Raw genomic sequence first — 21,710 nt, 5'->3', positions numbered from 1 at the left:
AAGACTTATTTGGAGAGGATATTATCTTGGAACAGTTTATAAATATGTTCCTTGGATTATAACTATGATATTTTCATGATAACGGATAAATTAGTTTGTTATGTGTCCTCTATATGTCACAGACTTAGTTATGACGTTAAAAAAAATGCCGAGTTTTTCCCTTTCTCCTAAAAAAATATAGTTTTCAGATAAAGTAAAAAATAATGTTAGAAGTAAATTTAATATTGATTAAAATGGACACTTCTCATTTAACCAGAGACTTCTGCAAAGTAATTTACTTTATACTCTATGTACTGCTGTCCGTGTACTGAAAGACTTATGCACGGTCGTATTCATAGAACAATCGGTATTTTGTTCGTTGAGAACGGTCGTTCTTTAAAACGTCTAATTGCAACACAAGTGACAAAAAAACCACCACACATGCTAACACTGAAATATTCAAAGCTTATAACTGTGTAGTTTTTTTCAGCTGTCGGCATCTTATATAGGTTTGTAATTTAGCATTTCATTGTACATATTCTAGTCTAAAAAAAGTTTTCAATATCAATCAAAAAAATAATGTTAATTTCGTTTTGTCTTATAAAAACTTAAAATATAATATTAAAATTACATTCATATCCTTCACGGATCAGGTGAAACCTCATTGTTGTTTTTAAGTTACAATTAAAGACAAATTTAATTTTTATGATACGCTGAAAAAGTTGGAAACTAATTACTTACCTTTATCATTTATATTCATAAAACTTCTAACTATGTTTGATTTCGGTTGATTCAATTTGTTTTTTGAAAAATTTTCATAGAGTTCCATCATATATTCCGGAGCCGGACTCTTAGTCTCACTTTGGATCTTTAGGGTTTCTTTTGATATGCCTAATCCGGGTGGCATCAGTACTGTGTCCAAAATGTTATCGGTTTTACTTTGTACAAATGAATCAAATGGCTCTTCGTAATCATCGTCATATTCGTACTCTTTTCGTGACCCCATTTTCTTTGTATTAGTCTTCTCATTAAAAATTTGATAAATAGTATCGTTACTTGTCGGTCTTGAAATTGAAATTTCAATTAACGTATTAAATAGAAATGTAAGATAGTAAAGTAACCAAGACAACTCCATTCCGTGTGTACTCGAATACTTGATTGTAACACAAGCAGAACTTTAAATTAGTTCTGAAAGTTTTAAACGCTGTCATTTGTCTTTGGAATTATTTCAGATATAAAATTCAGGATCGCCTCTCTTTTTAATATCACAAAATACATAAAAATGTCTTCTACAATTATTAACTTATTTTACATGAAGGCTCAAAATTATCGAATAATTGTCAACATGTAATAATGGTGTCTTCCAAATTTGAAATATACATCCTGTTTCCATAATGCAGGTGAAGATAAGAACTATTTTCTGCAATTGAAGGGTAGGGAAATCTTCCAAAGAACACGAAGTCGTAAAACTTTTGCAATCAACGACTCTGTAAATCTATAGCACGCGTCAAAAGAGTTGGTGTGGCACTATAAATAATGCTAAACAACTGATGGTTAAAGGCCAGGTAGCGGCAACACCCATTGTTATCACCCATAGAGTTAAATTTGGATTTTAAGTCGAATTTTCCTGATCCTGTAGTGAAATTATTATCATCCAGATGTACCACCACGTGGTCTGCTGTAAATTAGTACAATTTTACAGTAAATTTCACCTGAATTTTCACACGTACTACAATACAAATTTAATTTGCACTTCAGAACTCACACACGGTATTTTACGCACACGGAGATTTTACAAATCTACTTTCTTCTTCAAACCGAATTCATTGCCGCATTTCATTCATCAAATGTTAATATTATCAACAACGCAATCTTATAAATAAAATATATTGTTATATTTTGTCTCTTGACACCGATGCTCTTTGAGACATGTTTTTTTTTCATACACCTATAAACAGTTGATAACTTTTATCAACAGCTTTATATTGTTAAGAGCAAGTTTACACTGTCAAAGCTTATGTTATCTAAGCTTTAATTGGTAACAACTTGCGCAACAAATATTGTTTTAAAATGAAATAAGAATCCAGTATGATAGTGTTTCTATAACTCCAATTAACCGTATCAGTCATGGCATGCAATTATGCTAACTATAAGCGTGTTATTTTAAATATTCAGATATCTGATAAAAGAATTAGTTTCTTAAGAAAATAAAAAGAGGCGTATAAAAGAGATCTACATGGAACTATTAAAAGCATATCTATTGCCAAATGTTTAACATTACATCATTATTCATGAGAATTTGTGAATGAAATGTACTTAATTAGTGCAACTGTGGGAAAAACTGTTAACCGCGCATGCAACTGTATCGTTATAAATAGTTTAATATGGGTGGTAAAAGTTATGTCTATGGAAAATTGAATTTATGTCTAATATCTTATTTTATCTGGTACCTTTGGCCAGATACTATACATGTAATCAGTGGCCAGACATCCCAGATAATAGATCTAATTATAAACAACAGTCTTTTCCACTTAACTTGTATCATTTTGTTTTGTAAAATACTTTCGTGTGAACAGGCTTAGATGTTTCTTACATTTATATTAATTTACACCACTAAATGACGCCTTGTACGCTTTTATGTATATATAAACACAATACTAGGCTATTGATCTTAATTTAGATAAATATAAGAATGTTTTTTTGTTTGTATGATTCAAGGATAAATTATAGTTATTTTGTTTTACAATTTTGATCAATTTGGTTCGCACGATAAAAAGAATATTGAAATCATGGAAATGTACTCCGTACGACTACGGAAGCCGGTTAGTTCAGGGTTGAGTTTTGTTTTAAGTCGTAATATATTCACTTTATCTCTTACATTTTAGAACCTACCTATTGTTCTGGTCCTGATTATGCTTGAAATATTTGTCATTTGACGCAAAGTAAATAACGCCTTGTACGCTTTCATATTCATAAACACAATACTACAGGCTTTTGATCTGAATTTTGATAAACATTTCCTAGGATGTTTTATGTTTGTATGATTCAATGATAAATATAATTTTCTTTTACAATTTTTATCAATTTGGTCGGCATGATAAGAAGAATATTGACATGTACATGTCGTACAGAATCAATGTTATATTTTAAAAATGTGAGTCTGATAGATAAAATAAACCATTGATTTATAAACCTTTTCCCATTTATTACAATTTAATGTGTCAGGAGTACTGGTTATTAAAAAATAAGTTTCAATACAGAAAACAGATGCAAAACCGAAAACCGGTCTTTGATAGAATTTTACTGGTCTAATTCATGTTTAAAACCTCCCGTCAGAAAATGGAAATGTGTATTACGCAAAATGTTACATATTCAACAAGTTGTGAAAGTCTTTTTAATTTGTTTTTTCTTTGATTTACATTTATGGCAACCCTTAGATTAAGAAAATGGAATTACCCTTAGCCGCATCCGCAATTAAAAGAACTTTTTGGGGGTAGACAATTATGTATATTCATCGCTTATTTTTCTTTCTTAGTCTATATACCGAACGGCTAGTCAAAGAGTTTAATGGGCCGGCCGGTTCATGTAAAATGGGATCGTACGTAAAAAAAAAACTATTCGATTTCAAACTTTTGTATACTGAGATTTTTTGTTGTTGACCATAATATATTTATTGATATCCATTTGACGTGGCTCGGTACCTGTTCATCCCGTCATTGTGTTATTGTTTCAGGATAATTCTCGAATTGTTCTTTCATTTTTGCTAATGTGGCTCGGTACTTGTACATCCTGTCATTGTGTTATTGTTCCAGGATAATTCTCGTATTGTTATCTTTCATTTTTGCTAATGTGGTTAATCTATATGCCTTTTTGTGTTTCTTTGATACATGTACATATGACGTGGCTCTGTACTTGGACATCCCGTTTTATGTGCTATTGTAAAACTTTTTGTATCGTCTTTCATGTTTGCTTATGTGCTTTGTCCATAGTTTTGTATGCTTTTGTTTTCTTTGATACTTTGCCAACTGTCACTTTTTGTGGGGGATTTCCCTCATGGAGGCTCCAAAATTGAAATTTTGAAAGAGCAATTTTGTCCTTAATTTAAACAAAACAATTAATTTTACAATGACTATAGGCTGGTAAAAGTATGAAAAAGCCAAAAAACAACATTTAAAAGTATTTGCAGGCCCCCTTGAAGGTTTTTTTTAGGACTATGATAGCCATCCTCCATGCAAAACCCCCATGGGCAATTTGAAAAGTTGGCATGCAGTTATGATGACGTGGCTCAGCCCAATTGTGCGTCCAGTCATTGTGTTATTGTACTATGGTAAGTTTGTGTATTCTTGTATTTAATTTTTGCTAATATATTATGCTTATAGTCTCTATGCCATTTTGTGCTTCTTTGCTACATATTTGTTTATTTTTATAATAGTGATTAAGATAATAGCACAACGTCTACCATTTTCTACATAAGAAAATACCTCTACCAAGTCAGGAATATGACATGTGTATCCTTTCGTTTAGAGCTTTTAATTTTGACATTTGATATAAAGGGACTTTCCTTTTTGAATTTTCCTCGGATTTCAGTATTTTTAGGATTTTACTTTTAACATTATCGGACATTTTATATGAAGCACGATTGATTTTGTACTAAGAATGTATTCTCTGTCAACGCTCGTGTGCATCTCTATAAAGCTATAAAAAAAGAAAACATTTATGTCTAACTACTGCTGCATTATTTTAAAGTGTTTTTACCATGCCATTCCGAGTTAGATCAAACTTTTTTTCTTTTCTTTTTGATTTAAAATATTACTAAATACTGTATTTTAACGTTGTTACAGAGAAAACATTCAGCACTAGAGGGTTCATTTTTTGGAACAAGAACATATATATATATATATATATATATATAACAAGTCAAAAAGGGTACAACATCACCATAAAATAACTATAAAATATACAAATATTAGATATTTCGGATAACAGATATCCTTCTTCAATAATAGCACGATGTCAAATGAATCATGTCAATTCAAATTGAGACTCTATCAAAATCTTGATTTATACAATTTAAGCGAACGCTGGAACAATTTTAAAATTTCCAAACACACCGCAAAGACTACAGAAATATGCCAAAAATAAAAATAGTTATTTACGATGTGAAATGGCACAACTTTAGATTTCCAAAGGATGTGACAGTTGAGATGTAATAACTGCATTGAGGGCAGTCCTCAAACAAAAAAATCAAAATAATCAAAAGTGTCCTTACCGATCCAGGATGGTATAAATTAGACAACGGCAGGGCAATTACAACGGAAACTACATATTAAAGCCTTCCAAACGAATAGCAGTTTAATAGTGATTGAAAAAATAAGTTTTGTATATTGAGCTTAAATAATTGAACGTGGCAACGTACTTATACATCATCCCGAATCAATGAAAACCTGTAATTTAAACGGAAATTTTAAAAATAATTTCGAACTGTAAAGCCAGTACTAAATCAGGCGTTGTTTAAAACAGGTGGTCACAGAAAAATGAGGGACTCGTTCTATGTTTTTTCATTTATGCCCTCTGGGGAGACTGTCCGTAACTTTCTTATCCAAAATCTTTCCCGAGCGACTCTGTCGACCTTCGACCAACACTCGTTGTGGTCTATGATCGTGATGGTAAGGTTTTTGAGATCAGCTTGTGTGTGTCCAGGTGATCTCAAATGACGACTTACGGGTAGGTCGGGCTTGCAAGTGTAGTCACTTCGATGACCATTCATGCGTTTGTTAAATGGCTGCTCTGTCTCGCCAACATACTGCATGCCACATCGACACTGAAGGAGATATACAACATTCTGGGTTTTGCAAGTTACATTGCAATATATAGTGTACACAGACCCAGTCGAGTGGCAAGTGAATGTTTGAGTATTCAGTATTTGTTGACAAGTCAGGCAACGTCTGTTACCACATGACTTGCACCATCCTGCAGTTGAACAGCTTTTATTTGAGGAAACGTCAGCTCTAACAAATAAGTCTTTCAGACTTGCTGGTCTCCGAAAAGCTAAGACAGGAGGATTGGGAAAGATCTTGGATAATTTAGGGTGTTTGGCAATAGTTTGCCAATTGGCACGGATCAAACGTGAAAGGTTATTAAAGGCTGGATTGTATGTAAGAACAAACGGGACTATTTTGCTGCGCCTCTTCCGTTTGTACTGTAAGAGGTCATTGCGGCTGTTATTGTTAGCGCGCGCAAACCCCTTATCTATGTCCAATTTCTTATAACCTCGTTTTGTCAAAAATCCGCGAAGTTCCTGTAACCGTTTCGTGACAGCCTCCTCAGAGGAGCAAATCCGCTTGACTCTGAGAGCTTGACTGTACGGGATACTTTTTGTACAGTGTTTTGGGTGACAGCTTTGGGGAGAAAGGTATTGATGTTTATCTGTGGGTTTACAGTAGAGGTCTGTTGATATGACACCGTCCTTTATAGATGTGGTTGTGTCTAAGAAAGATATCTTAGAGTCGGAAATTTCATACGTAAATTTAATTGAATGGTGGGCGTTGTTTGCATGTCTGATGAAATCATCCAGTTTTTGTTGAGATTCAATCCATTTCATGTCAACATCATCAATGAAACGGAACCAAGACAAAGGTTTGGATAAAGATGTTGCAATAATTTGTTTTTCTAATTTGCCCATGAAAATATTGGCGTAAGACGGTGCCATTTTCGTCCCCATCGCTGTCCCGTTAATTTGAAGGTAATGCTCACCATTAAAGGTGAAATTGTTGCATTTCAGGCCATCGCTGTCCCGTTAATTTGAAGGTAATGCTCACCATTAAAGGTGAAATTGTTGCATTTCACAAAAACTGGATGATTTCATCAGACATGCAAACAACGCCCACCATTCAATTAAATTTACGTATGAAATTTCCGACTCTAAGATATCTTTCTTAGACACAACCACATCTATAAAGGACGGTGTCATATCAACAGACCTCTACTGTAAACCCACAGATAAACATCAATACCTTTCTCCCCAAAGCTGTCACCCAAAACACTGTACAAAAAGTATCCCGTACAGTCAAGCTCTCAGAGTCAAGCGGATTTGCTCCTCTGAGGAGGCTGTCACGAAACGGTTACAGGAACTTCGCGGATTTTTGACAAAACGAGGTTATAAGAAATTGGACATAGATAAGGGGTTTGCGCGCGCTAACAATAACAGCCGCAATGACCTCTTACAGTACAAACGGAAGAGGCGCAGCAAAATAGTCCCGTTTGTTCTTACATACAATCCAGCCTTTAATAACCTTTCACGTTTGATCCGTGCCAATTGGCAAACTATTGCCAAACACCCTAAATTATCCAAGATCTTTCCCAATCCTCCTGTCTTAGCTTTTCGGAGACCAGCAAGTCTGAAAGACTTATTTGTTAGAGCTGACGTTTCCTCAAATAAAAGCTGTTCAACTGCAGGATGGTGCAAGTCATGTGGTAACAGACGTTGCCTGACTTGTCAACAAATACTGAATACTCAAACATTCACTTGCCACTCGACTGGGTCTGTGTACACTATATATTGCAATGTAACTTGCAAAACCCAGAATGTTGTATACCTCCTTCAGTGTCGATGTGGCATGCAGTATGTTGGCGAGACAGAGCAGCCATTTAACAAACGCATGAATGGTCATCGAAGTGACTACACTTGCAAGCCCGACCTACCCGTAAGTCGTCATTTGAGATCACCTGGACACACACAAGCTGATCTCAAAAACCTTACCATCACGATCATAGACCACAACGAGTGTTGGTCGAAGGTCGACAGAGTCGCTCGGGAAAGATTTTGGATAAGAAAGTTACGGACAGTCTCCCCAGAGGGCATAAATGAAAAAACATAGAACGAGTCCCTCATTTTTCTGTGACCACCTGTTTTAAACAACGCCTGATTTAGTACTGGCTTTACAGTTCGAAATTATTTTTAAAATTTCCGTTTAAATTACAGGTTTTCATTGATTCGGGATGATGTATAAGTACGTTGCCACGTTCAATTATTTAAGCTCAATATACAAAACTTATTTTTTCAATCACTATTAAACTGCTATTCGTTTGGAAGGCTTTAATATGTAGTTTCCGTTGTAATTGCCCTGCCGTTGTCTAATTTATACCATCCTGGATCGGTAAGGACACTTTTGATTATTTTGATTTTTTTGTTTGAGGACTGCCCTCAATGCAGTTATTACATCTCAACTGTCACATCCTTTGGAAATCTAAAGTTGTGCCATTTCACATCGTAAATAACTATTTTTATTTTTGGCATATTTCTGTAGTCTTTGCGGTGTGTTTGGAAATTTTAAAATTGTTCCAGCGTTCGCTTAAATTGTATAAATCAAGATTTTGATAGAGTCTCAATTTGAATTGACATGATTCATTTGACATCGTGCTATTATTGAAGAAGGATATCTGTTATCCGAAAAATCTAATATTTGTATATTTTATAGTTATTTTATGGTGATGTTGTACCCTTTTTGACTTGTTATATATTATATTTTGTAGTGTACAGAATCATATTACATGATCCATCGCCTTGTAAGATTGATCGTTGACTATTTATTCAGTCATTTTATATATATATATATATATACCATGGAGAAGACTGGTCTAAGTTGAAAAACTTGTGTCTAATCCATTTGTTTTGAACAATAAAATATGTTTAAACTATATATATACCAATAGAATCTTAGGAAACAACTTAGGACAAAATGTATGTATCTTGATTTTAATACCGATACATGGTTATTTAAAATGTCTACTGCATTTTAATGCGATCATGGTTATGGTGGTCAACTTGTGCATTATAATGTCCAGTTGCAAGTATAACATGTATATGGCTATCATAACGAGAATGTACGAATGAAATTTTTATGGTAATTTCCGCAGAAAGACATGATGTTTTTTTTTAATTGCTTCCAAATGCCAAGTGCTTAGCGGAAAACTAGCAAAAAACAAATGTCAAATCGAACCCGGTCCCTCCATCACTCGATCGAAGCAAACACGCTACCACGTGTTTTACCGTATTTCTATACGATTACTATTATGAAATGAATTCATTCACGAAAGAAATCTACAGATAACATAAATTATAATTGTCTAGGGGGTTAACTGTCTCACGTGTAAAAAGATTGATTATGTAGACCAGCATGGAGCTTGATGTTATCTCCTCATTACATATGTCATTTTAACACTATTAGTACTACAGCTGAAGCTGGATAGTGTTAACATGAAAGTTTCTGATGACAACTCCCTTTCTGCATGTTCCAATATCAAATAAATCAAATATGAAACTTATTAATATACGCATGTCATCTATATAACTTCTAATTTTATCAGAATATCCACATAAATCATATTTTTAATGATTTTTTTTGCATTTGTAGGTTTTATTAATAAAATCGTGGAAACGTTTTTGACCTCACTTTGATAAATGATCTGAGGAAGTCCCACATTCGTTTGTCATTCCGTGTCTCATTTTTAGGTCAGTAGTTTTACCTCTTGTAGTCAATGGGATAATTGTTTATCTTTTCTCAGGATAAATATTGTTTCTGACTTCGAAATTATTACATGAATGAAACTATACAGTGTAATATCTAAGATAGTTCTTCATTCAAAAAACACTCCTCGATGGAGTGAAATGTTCTTAGTTTTATGATGGCTGTTGAACTCATGTAATTAAATTAATAAGACAACAATTATACAACGTATCAAGGTAAAGCTTTTAAATAGGATTTTATCTCTTACCTGCTGAAGTTCAATTTTAATTGGAAAAAGGTCTTTTAACAGTATCTTTCAACGCGATATAAATACAGGCTTACTTTGCTGTGTTACATATTCCCGACCGTTCAAGGGCTGTATAGCCAGTCAAGGTCGTTAAAAACTTCCATTGTTACATATTTGGTTTTCGTTCATTTTTTTTTCATTAATTAGGCCGGTTTTTTTTTTAGTTTGAATTGTTTTAAGCTAGGTTCACACTACCGGTAGTATCAACTCGAGGATACCGATAGTCCAAATTTCCACAACCAAGCGGGACTAAAGTTTTGATCGGGTCTGTTTACGTCTTCTACCCGACTACCTTTGCCTGATCTCGGCCAGACCAGATCGACTTGATCGTACAGGAGTCGTAGGGATAGTCGGGAATTGGTCGGGTATTTACAATTTCAGTATACAAACTTCTGATTTTTTTGTATTAACCGCTGTAGCAGAGGAGGCTTTAAGTGTTACCTTTGTCCATCCGTAAGTACGTATACGTACATGTTCATGCTAACAATTACTTTGCGTTCGCTAATTTTATTTTGCCTCAACCAAATTTTATGAAACCTATACACAATGCTTGACACCATATTAAAACACAGATCAAGAGTATGGTGGCCAGATGCGGCCATTTCGCGTTTTCGTGTTTTCTTCCTTCACTTTGCAAACGCGAAATCGGGAAATCGGGAAATCGATAAATCGATAAATCTCGATCTATTCTCGAGTGACTGGCTTCTCGATCCTTACTCCAATGTTATTGACATGTCAAAAACTCTCGGATAGAACATCAGATCGATGACGACCAAGGTAGACTACCCCGAACATTCTTGTCGATTGAGTCAGACCAGTCTCTCGATCGCTTAATTTGTCTTGATCGAGTTGGTCTGATCGGCAGTGTGAACCTAGCTTTACATTTGTCATTTCGGGACCTTTTATAGCCGACTTTGCAGTATGGGCTTTCGAACAGACAGTAAATTACAGATTTTTTAGTGGAATATATAGAGGAAAAGGGTCAAATTTCTATTTCGATTAGACAAACCCTCAAACATCTTTACTGCAAAAGGAATTGAAAAATGGGCTACTTTATAGTTAAGAACAGAAAAAGAAATGATTAAAGAAAACTCGTAAGAAAAAAACCCAAACGAAACAAGATTTAACATCAGATAATGAGATTTTATACTCTGTGACATTTATTAATGAACATGTGGCGCGATTGGAAAAAAACCTTTTAATCAGTTCAATATAAAACATAATTCATGATTAAATTCAGTCCAGTATACAGATATATACATATAAAGCCAATTCACTAAGGTGCACGGCTGAAATTGACGGACTGAAATTGTGAGTTCGAATCCCGCACATGTGAATTGCTTATGACACATATCTTCATTGGCTAGGATTGCCGGTCGATGGTTTTTGTCTGGCACTGTGGCTTCATCTGGCTTCATCAACCGTAAAAAACATCCGTCACGAGCTGACAGTGATGTTTAACGCCAACAATCAGTTATCTACCATTTTGATATATTTCACGGACGGTTTTATAATTACTCATGACCAGTTTGTGTTTCTGTTTAACTATTCAAATTTATCTCTGGATGAAAAAAAATCGTAAGGGTTCCGCGGAACCCAGTGTCTCCTCTATTTAATTTGGCCGTTAACACGGGTGTTATTGGGTTTATCGAAAGAAATGATCGCGAAAGAATATATAACGGCGGTCAAGTATTGAGAGTCGATCGTGAAAGTTCTGGTAACGGATCGTGAAAGACATTTAATGTACAATCTAGTTTAGAATCTTTGAAAAAATCGCTTAATTTTCAAAACGCGGAACAAATCAAAACAAAAAAATATGTCTGTCAAAATGGTTTAACTTCCTCAACATAACTGTGAAAGAAGATAAAGAAAATATAAAGTACTTTTTGAATAAACACAAAAGGCGCAATGCGTGTCTATTAAATTAATTACAAATAACACGCTTTTTGTACCTATAATGTTCATATTTCAGTTTATCGGGATACACTTGAAATTTAATATTTGGTGTATCTGATAGTACAGTACAATTCAGGTATGTTCTTCTCTTAAAAGCATTTATTTGTATATGAAAACCTTGAATTTGTTGAATATCCATCAAACTTGATCGTGAAAGCGCAGGCAACCTATTATTTTGATCGTGAAAGATAATGCGTGACCAGACTTATTACTAGTAATCAGAAATCAGTATTTCTTTTACCATTTGATAAACCTGCAACTGGTTGAAGCCTGTGACTATCTTAATAAGGATGAACATTAAAGCTATTTTTTTTATTCAACACTTTACCTCGAAAGTTAAAAAGAACAACAACTAAAAACGTCTCTAAATAAGTTTGAAAGATTTAGCTCTCAGAATCGGTCAAGTGCAATTCAGACAGACCGACACTATTTAGCCAATAATATGGATATGCAACGTTTAAACCAAAATGATATCCATCAAACAAACAAAAACAGCATAACAGCATCCTTCATGAGTAATTTGAGATTGAACGATAACCAACATTTTGTGCAACAGTACTTTCTTAAATTCTGTATATACAACGCAGATGTGGATGGATTTAACTATATACTACAGACTATAGAAGACGCCTTTTCAATTGATCTTTATAGTTCGTTCTTATGTTGTACTGTTATACCACTGTCTCAGGTTAAGGGGAGGGTTGGTATCCCGCTAACATGTCTAACCCTGCCACATTATTTATTAATGTGTCTGTCCAAAGTCAGGAGCCTGTAATTCAATGGTTGTCGTTTGTTTATGTGTTACATATTTGTTTTTCTTTTCTTTTATTTTTATACAAATAAGGCCGTTAAGCCTCGGTCACACCTTACCGGATAGCTCGAGGGACGCCTAAAGGATAACTTTTTTTTTAATCCGTTTATGTCCGTTAGACGTCCGTTCTTATCCGTTAGACGTCCGTCCATATCCGTTGCATGTCCGTGAGGCGTACGTTTTATCCGTCGACGTCCGTTGTGTTCGGTGGAAAATTTTGAGCATGTTCAAAACTTTGAACGGACGTCCAACGGATAAAATGTCCGTTGAACGTCCGCTCGGCGTCCGTTTTGTACGGTACTCGTCCGTTTCGTTTCCGTTTTGTATCCGTTACGTGTCCGTTATACATCCGTTGGAGGTCTGGAAGATAAATTCACCAACGGACTTCTACCGGACGTTTAACGGATAAAACGGATGAGAAACGGACTTCTACCGGACGTTTAACGGATAAAACGGATGATGAACGGATCTGAAGCGGATAAAAGCCATTTGAAAATTTTGCGTCAGAAATGCCAATTATTGGTATATCAGATTTCTATAGGTTCATTAATTCTTATTATTCATATTCGATCATAGAGAATAGGCACGTCTTCACAAGCAAGCAGTTCTTATTCAGGCCAGACACTGCCCTTTGGCGGAATTTTGAAGAACAAACCAAAACCAGTTACACAGAAACATTTTGAATATATATGCGATTTACATGTATTATTATTGTCGCCTTTGATTTTTTCCGTATATCTTGTTTATCCGTTTTATCCGGTACGCTTCCGTTAGGTGTCCGTTTTATCCGTTTGGTGTCCGTTTTATCCGTTAGGTATCCGTTTTATCCGTTACTCGTCCGTTGGATGTACGTTCGACACCCGTTCTGTCCAGTACGTGTCCGTTTTCCGTACGTTGCATATCCGGTGTGTTTCCGTTATGCATCCGTTACACGTCCGTTTTATTCGGTCAGTACATCAACGGACTCCCAACGGATAACAATTTTGTCAACGGTCAATTTTCATTTTCATCCGTTAGGCGTCCGTTCGTGCTATCCGGGAAGATGTGACCGAGGCTTAAGTTTTCTCGTTTGAATTGTTTTACATTGTTATATCGGGGCCTTTTATAGCTGACTATGCGGTATGAGCTTTGCTTATTGAAGGCTATACGGTGACCTATAATTGTAAATGTCTGTGTCACTTTTTTTGTAGATAGTTGTCTCTTTGGTAATCATATCACAATATCACATCTTCTTTTTTTTTAAATTATGAATGTCAATGGTTCATAAAAAGACTGCAAGGTCAGATGAACCATGACATACAGATCTCTACAAATATCCCGTAGACCAAATAAATGTGTTCCGATCGTTACAGTGCCTTAGAAACTGACAAAAGTAATGCTTGGCAAATTGATTCGAAACATAAGGTCAAAGTATATGAACCCTGATCGACAGCCAGACATAGACATCTTGCTATTATTCAATATATCAAATACAATTGACGTCATCATGGTCATATATGAAACATGTAGACAGACATGTACACAATACACGAAATACCATGGCGCTATAGCATACTGGTATATATCCAAAAGGCTAGACAACATAAAACGAGCATTACCGAATGATGCATGATAATGAGTTCGATGTAATTTGAAACATTGCAGAAGTCGAAATGTACACCTTTGTCACAATCATAACAGACAGTTATCATAAAGCTTAACGAATACGCGAAACAGACTTGACCACAAAAATGAATCTTCATCGATCCATGTAATAAGGCAAATTCTGGGTCAGATGAATCCTGTCTGGCGGACATTTAGTTTATAGGACCCAATACACAAAAAGTAGGTATCCTATAACTCGTAATAAGTGAGTACTTCACATCACAATAAAACGCTTCATCCTACACTCATCCAACTATTTTACATTTCATTTTCTGAAAATATTAATACTTTGAAAAGCTTAAACCTATTGAGGATGTTGACCTATATAGCCTTTCTCAATATAAATAACAAATATTGATTATGATATAATTGAATAATAATTTGAACGTCTTCGTAGCATCAGATCTTTCACGATCCTTTTCACGATCTTCAAAAATGCTGTACGTGATCTTTCACGATCCGAAAAATCATTTTTTGTGTAAATAGTTCTTTATTTACCAAGTTTCAGACTATGTTTATACAAAATAACTATGAAAACCATTCGATGAATTCAAACAGAATGCCCTTATTGTATTAAAGTAGTTTTTCTAGTCGAATTTGTGAAAAAAAGCATGTTTGTTTACTTTTTTTATGTCACTGAAATGTCGAGAAGCAATCTGCCTTTTGTTGTTTTTTAATAACTATATATATGTACTTTTAAAACTTGATATTCTCACAAACTGATCATAATGTTGAACCATTTTGACAGACACAAAAAACAGTTTTATTTTGTCGTAAATTTTTCTATGTAATTAATTAAATTAGAATATGTATTGACCTTTCTTATGTCTTCTCGATTAAATGTCTTTCACGATCCGTTACCAGAACTTTCACGATCGTCTCTCAATACTTGACCGCCGTAAGATATTCTTTCACGATCATTTCTCTCGATAAACCAAATGACACCCGTGGTTAATCGAAGGATCGACAAAAAGGCAGATTAATTACGTGCATTATTGCAATGCACGTTAAGATTAATATTTTAACATTCCGCATTGATTAATTATTACTTTTTGTTCTATATGAACTAATCATATATAGGGCTTGATATTACGTCTGAACGAATTTACATGATATTTAATCTTTCTGTAAATATGATTTATTTTACACTTATTACAGTATCAATTGCTTAACGTTTAATTTGGTTCCATAATTTATGAGAACATGATATTGAATTATGAATTCTGTCAAAATTTATATATTTCATAATATTTATTCCGTTTTGCACGTGCATGTTTGTAAAAGTCTCAATTTTGTTCCTACGTGATTATTTTCACAATTTTTATTTCAAAAAGTGAGAAATTATATTTTGTCACAGTAAAATATCAAAAAAAATCATAAGGGTTCCGCGAAACCCAGTGTCTCGCCTACTTTTGCCGTTAAACGCAGGCTCAATAAAAAATGAGAGGAAAACTACTACAATAAACTACTACAATATTCCTCTTAATACTTTCTTTTGGTTGTCCAAGTTTGGTAAAAATCCAGGATATTTTATGAATCTAATAATGTTTTAAAAACTTTAACTGCAGATTGTATGTAATGTTAACTTTAAAGAAATACTTAGTCCATTTACAAGTAAAAAACGGCAAAACAGGCCCGCTCCAGTCACGCTTCAGTGATTCCCGATATAAGCAACCATTTTTTTCCCAAAAAGGGGGACCCGGCCCCCCTACCCCCTACTCCGCTTTTGATGTGGTCTATAAGAACTTAAAAAAATAAAAATTGGACATTGACCTATATTTATGGTATATTATATATTATCCAAAATCTAACAATCAATGTATTCATTTTTCGTTGAAATCAAACAAAGTTTATTTAGGACTCTTTGGGCTTAGTTAATGACGGGGGTTAAAATCTTAAAACCAGTTTAAAGAAACAAAAATATTCAAGACTTATAAACCCCTTTAAAATCGTCCCATGTTGGCCCATAATTCCTAAACTGTTAGTGACATAACCCCCAAAATCAATCCCAATCTTTCTTTTTTTGTATTGGACCTTGTGGTGAAATTTCTAGAGAAGCATAGACATACTAAAGTTATTGTTCTGAAACCAGAAAATATTTGTTGTTAGCCCCAATTACTAAACGGTTAGGGCCATATCTCCCAAATTATACCCTAACCTTCCTTTAGAGGTATGGCACCTTGTGGTACAATTTTATATATTTCTATTCATTTATATTCAAGCTATAATTTTCCTAAAACAAGATTAATTATTGTGTTTGGTCTCCTATTCCTGAACAGTTGGGACAATAACCCCCCCCCCCCCAAATATGACGTCATCGTCACTCCATTATATGGCCGCCAAAAATAATATGGTCGTACATTTTTTTTTAAATTAAAGACCACAACTCCTATAAAATATTAATATTAAGGAAAATCGCAAATATAGAAATTGAGCATCGTTTTGTCATCATGAACAACATTTTGTAGTTATTAAAGTGGAGTCATAAATTCATTATTTCAGCGAACTGAAAGAGTGATATATTCAAATAGATCAAGGACCATCACTTTCAAACAGTAAAAGAAAATATTGCCAATATCGAAAGTGACCCCCATTTTGTTAACAGTACTAAATTACTAAATTTGAAACCCATTGGTTGAACAGCTCATAAGTTATTGCATCTAATTATAAAATGATAGAAGTATCCGACCATTAAATGAACAACTCTCTAAATATAAACTGGTAGCAGTTGCTCGCCGTGCTTGACCAATTCAATCAGAAGCAGTACTAACATTCTAAACACAGAAACATTATTTGATTTTGCTTGTTGGTTTTCAATGTCATATTCAGCACTGTTTGCCTTATCATGATGCAGTTTCATTGGTGAATGAAGCAAGTGTACCGAGAGAACCACCAAAATTGGGCAAGCAAACTGGCAGATCTTCTTAATTATCGCCTAGTGTCATGCATTAGGCAAAAAAAAAAAAGAGCAAATCCTTCTCAATTATCGCCATGCATTAGACATAAAAACTGGCAGTCCTTTTTAATTATGGACATCTCTCATACAATAGGCAGTAAAATTGGCAATCCTTCTCTATTATCGCAAAGTGCCATGCATTAGGCAAAAAAACAAACTGGCAATCCTTCTCAATTATCGCCAAGTGCCATGCATTAGACAAAAAAACCCTGGCTATCCTTCTCAATTATCGCCTAGTGCCATGCATTAGGCAAAAATAAAACCTGGCTATCTTTCTCAATTATCGCCTAGTGCCATGCATTAGTCAGAAAAACTGGCAATTCTTCTCAAATATCACCAAGTGCCATGCAATAGGCTGAAAAACTGGCAATCCTTCTCAATTATCGCCAAGTACCATGCATTAGGCAGAAAAACTGGCTATCCTTCTCAAGTATCGCCAAGTGCCATGCATTAGGCAGAAAAACTGGCAATCCTTCTCAATTATCACCAAGTGCCATGCATTAGGCAGAAACACTGGCAATACTTCTCAAATATCAACAAGTGCCATGCATTAGGCAGAGAAAACTGGCTATTCTTCTCAATTATCGCCAAATGCCATGCATTAGGCAGAAAAACTGGCTATCCTTCTCAATTATCGCCAAGTGCAATGCATAAGTCCGAAAAACTGGCTATCCTTCTCAATTATCGCCAAGTGTCATGCATTAGGCAGAAAAACTGGCTATCCTTCTCAATTATCGCCAAGTGACATGCCTTAGGCAGAAAAAACTGGCAATCCTTCTCAATTATCACCACGTGCCATGCATTAGGCAGAAAAAAAATGGCAATCCTCATCAATTATCACCAAGTGCGATGCATTAGGCAGAAAAACTGACAATACTTCTCAATTATCGCCAAGTGCCATGCATTAGGCAGAAAAACTTGCAATCCTTCTCAAATATCACCAAGAGCCATGCATTAGGCAGAAAAACTGGCAATCCTTCTCAAATATCACCAAGTGCTATGCATTAGGCATAAAAACTGGCAATCCTTCTCAAATATCACCAAGTGCCATGCATTAGGCAGAAAAAACTGGCAATCCTTCTCAATTATCACCAAGTGCCATGCATTAGGAAGAAAAAACTGGCAATCCTTCTCAATTATCACGAAGTGCCATGCATTAGGCAGAAACACTGACAATACTTCTCAAATATCACCTAGTGCCATGCAGTAGGCAGAAAACTGACAATCCTTCTCAATTATAATGAAGTTTCATACATATATTGCCACAGGGGTGGTTAAAATTCAGAACCACAAACTAAACAGTCTAGACATCATTGAAGATAAACTAGAGCTTTGAAATAATGTGAGTATTTAGGAAAATGACATATTTGTACTTAAAATTAGACCTTCAATTTTTGAATTTGTTTTTGTTTCAGGGCCTTTTACAGCTTACTATGCAGTATGAGCTTTGCTCAGTGTTGAAGGACTTACATTGACCTATAGCTGTGATTTTTTTGTGTCGATTGGTCTTTTGTGGAGAGAAATCTCATTTGCACTTATACCAAATCTTATTATACCTATGGATTGATTGGTACTATTGACTATTGGTGTTTCATGTCACTTTCAATACTATTATATATATCAAGGGGAAGATAAAAGAACAGTATATACAAACAAATTTTTGATATAGGTACCTGGGGTAGTTTTTTGATAAAATTAATATTATCATGACTGTCTTTCTAAAATATGAAACAAACTCAATAGGCTTTATATGAGAAATACAGTCATTATTATCAGGAACTACCAATGGTGGTTTGGACATAAACAATTCTGTTAACTCTTTAGTAAAGAAATGAAACAAATTGAGGTTTAGAAATGACAGTTTTTATTTTTTTATTTGAAAACTGATCTACTACGTACTGATACCACATGTGTCAATGTTAAAAGCACACTCACTTTTAAAAAAATACTTTCTGTATTTTGCCCATTTCATAGAGTTAAAAACAATACACAACTTTTTTTACTTCAAAAACAAAACAAAAACATCTAACACAGACAAAAATCTAAATGTTTCACATGTTTAAATGCAAATAAACAATTAACAAAAATACTTTGCTCTTTTAAGAACAAAAATCAATTGCACATAATTTTTAGTAGCATGCATAGTATGAAAATTGGCATATGTCTGGAGTAATGTTAATTGCAACTTACGTTATTATGCAAAGTTTCATACTGAACAAAAATTTGTACTAAAGACTAACAGTTAAAAGCCTTTTAAAAATAATAATAGAGTTGTCTTTCTTGCATTTCTTAAAGATATTTTTTAATTTGGTAAATTTGATGTCAGGATAGAGTTTACAGAAAAGAGAATAGTGACTCAAAGAGAATCGATAAAGTGAGATAAAAAAAAATAATAGAAGGATGGTGAATTACAGGAAAGTAGAGAAAAAGGGGCAAACAAATTTTAAAATGAGAAAAATGCCTGGAAAAAAAATCATGAATACAGATATCACTTGAAGACATCTCCATACACACTATTTTATATTAGTCTTTCCAGCAATATACTGGTCTTAAAGAAAAGCAGAATGATGATGTTACACATAAAAAAAAACCACAATAACAAATTTTGAGTGTTGTTTTAAAAAATAGTTTTTATCTCCCCTTAGTAACTCAATAATGAGGATACAATGACTTATTCTGTGTATATATATCAACAGGCTCATTATCACATTATTTTTGAAAAATTGGTGTAAGTTTTTTTTAATAACCAGAGTGAAGAAAAACACTATATCAATATATTGTCCAAAGGGGAACCAAGTCACATAAAATTAGAAAGTCATTGGTACACAAACAAATCCAGAAATATGAACATTTAAGTGTGAGGAACACTTTATGACACACAGTTTTAGTTCTTGATTTGTCTGACCTGTATTTTAGGTTGAATTTGAGTTGAACTATTGACGTCAGCAGAACTTCAATATTAGTCATATGTTTTCGCATGTCATACTACAGGGAACAGTTTTATATCGTTCAATGGAAGACAAACTAAAAATTGGTGTATTTTATATGATTGCCACAAGTTTGTTAGATTCTTTGTAAATAATGTATCATAATGATATAAATGTACTGTAATTTCATGAATTATTGCAATTTTTAAAATTTGAAAACAAATAAATTTTAATTTTATTTATTGTGATCTAAGGAAAAGCTACATACAGATATATGTATTTTTAAATATTACAGCACGAGTTATTTTATTGCAATTATCAGGTAGTCACATTATTCACATTGATTCAATAATTTTGGAATTTACAGTAAAGAAAAAGGAATTAAATTGGTTGAGAAGTAGGTTGTCTCCCTTTGACAATTTTGCAAAATTAAATATCAAGTTAGGTTTCGACCTTGATTAATTTCATGGTTCATTATGTGCGTGGATACATATATACACAGATTCTTGTCTGGTTATGTTTCAAAATTTGTGTATTTTCTTTTAATAATAGTAATACAACACTTCCTTCATGTAGGTGCAATTGTACATCTAGATTCTAAATCACCATGGCAACAGATCATATATGTATGCAGTGAATCAGAATGAATGACTTTTTTTCAGACTCAAATGAGATATCACAAATCGCTTGCATGAAATAAAATATGGAAAAAAGCATAGTCATATATATGTTACATGATTAATTTAAGTCACTTTTTTTGTAATATACAATTATGCACAATCAACAACCATGATCAATGAACTGGATGTCAGTGAAATATGAAAATATTTATGTAAATAACATATGCAATACCCTTTTACAAATGAGGCAGAATTTCAAAAAAATGTTATAATTAGTCTGAGTCAGAAATATTTCCTCTTTATTTATCTTTTAAGTTTTTTTCTTCATTATCAGTTCAATTTTTTCTCTTCAATTTTAAGACTATAAGGTATGGGGATAATATAAATTCAGAATATTTTTTTGTGTGTTATGATTGACAGGTATTTTTTTAAGAAGAAAAAAACATAACCACTTGCATCTGTAACATCTCAGAAGATAAACAAATTATAGTAGTGCAGTCTTAGTTTGTTTTATAATGTGACCTAATACATTGTAATATAACAATTCATTAATGAATTCAAATGTAAACAAATAAACAATCATGTATAACATGACAAATAGACAACAAAACAGTAAATTACATTATACAATTACATGTTAATTGTAAACACATTAAAATTTAAATAAAATCACATTTTAAAATTGAGGGTCAGGTGAAATAAATTTCGAGATTCCCAATTTTTCATCTTGTCAAGTAAACCTTTAAATGTGAAAAAATGTATGAAATTTAAGAATTGTATTTCTCATAGTCATACACTTCATTTTGACTTGCCTAACCTTTTGACTATTACCTTGTACATGTTGTAATGAGCTCGTTCAAATAAAATAAAAAAATAACTTTTCAAAGAATGAAAGAAATTCTAGAAACTGTAGTAAGATTTCTAACAGAGACATCAACCAGTGAAAGTTCATCTTTTAGGCAAACATCTTCCTACTGCTTCTAGTTCCTTCCAACCTTGGTCTT

At 33.7% G+C, this 21,710-nt stretch overlaps 2 protein-coding genes across 2 annotated transcripts in view; both read right to left on the bottom strand.

The window, feature by feature from the left end:
• Positions 1-2,010, bottom strand: part of LOC134724548 (bone morphogenetic protein 10-like) — a 31,521-nt gene extending 29,511 nt beyond the window's left edge. The window contains exon 1 of the mRNA XM_063587640.1: positions 721-2,010. Within this exon, the coding sequence (XP_063443710.1) occupies positions 721-1,114 (394 nt within the window). The 5' untranslated portion in view covers positions 1,115-2,010. The remainder of the gene's footprint in view (positions 1-720) is intronic.
• The window catches only part of LOC134724557 (TGF-beta-activated kinase 1 and MAP3K7-binding protein 1-like), a 381,784-nt gene that overhangs the window by 281,549 nt on the left and 78,525 nt on the right, over positions 1-21,710 (bottom strand). The window lies entirely within an intron of this gene.

The sequence above is a fragment of the Mytilus trossulus genome, chromosome 7 (assembly GCF_036588685.1).
Source record: "Mytilus trossulus isolate FHL-02 chromosome 7, PNRI_Mtr1.1.1.hap1, whole genome shotgun sequence".
In the NCBI taxonomy this organism is placed as follows: Eukaryota; Metazoa; Mollusca; class Bivalvia; order Mytilida; family Mytilidae; genus Mytilus; species Mytilus trossulus.
This window is presented reverse-complemented; position numbering and strand designations above follow the sequence as displayed.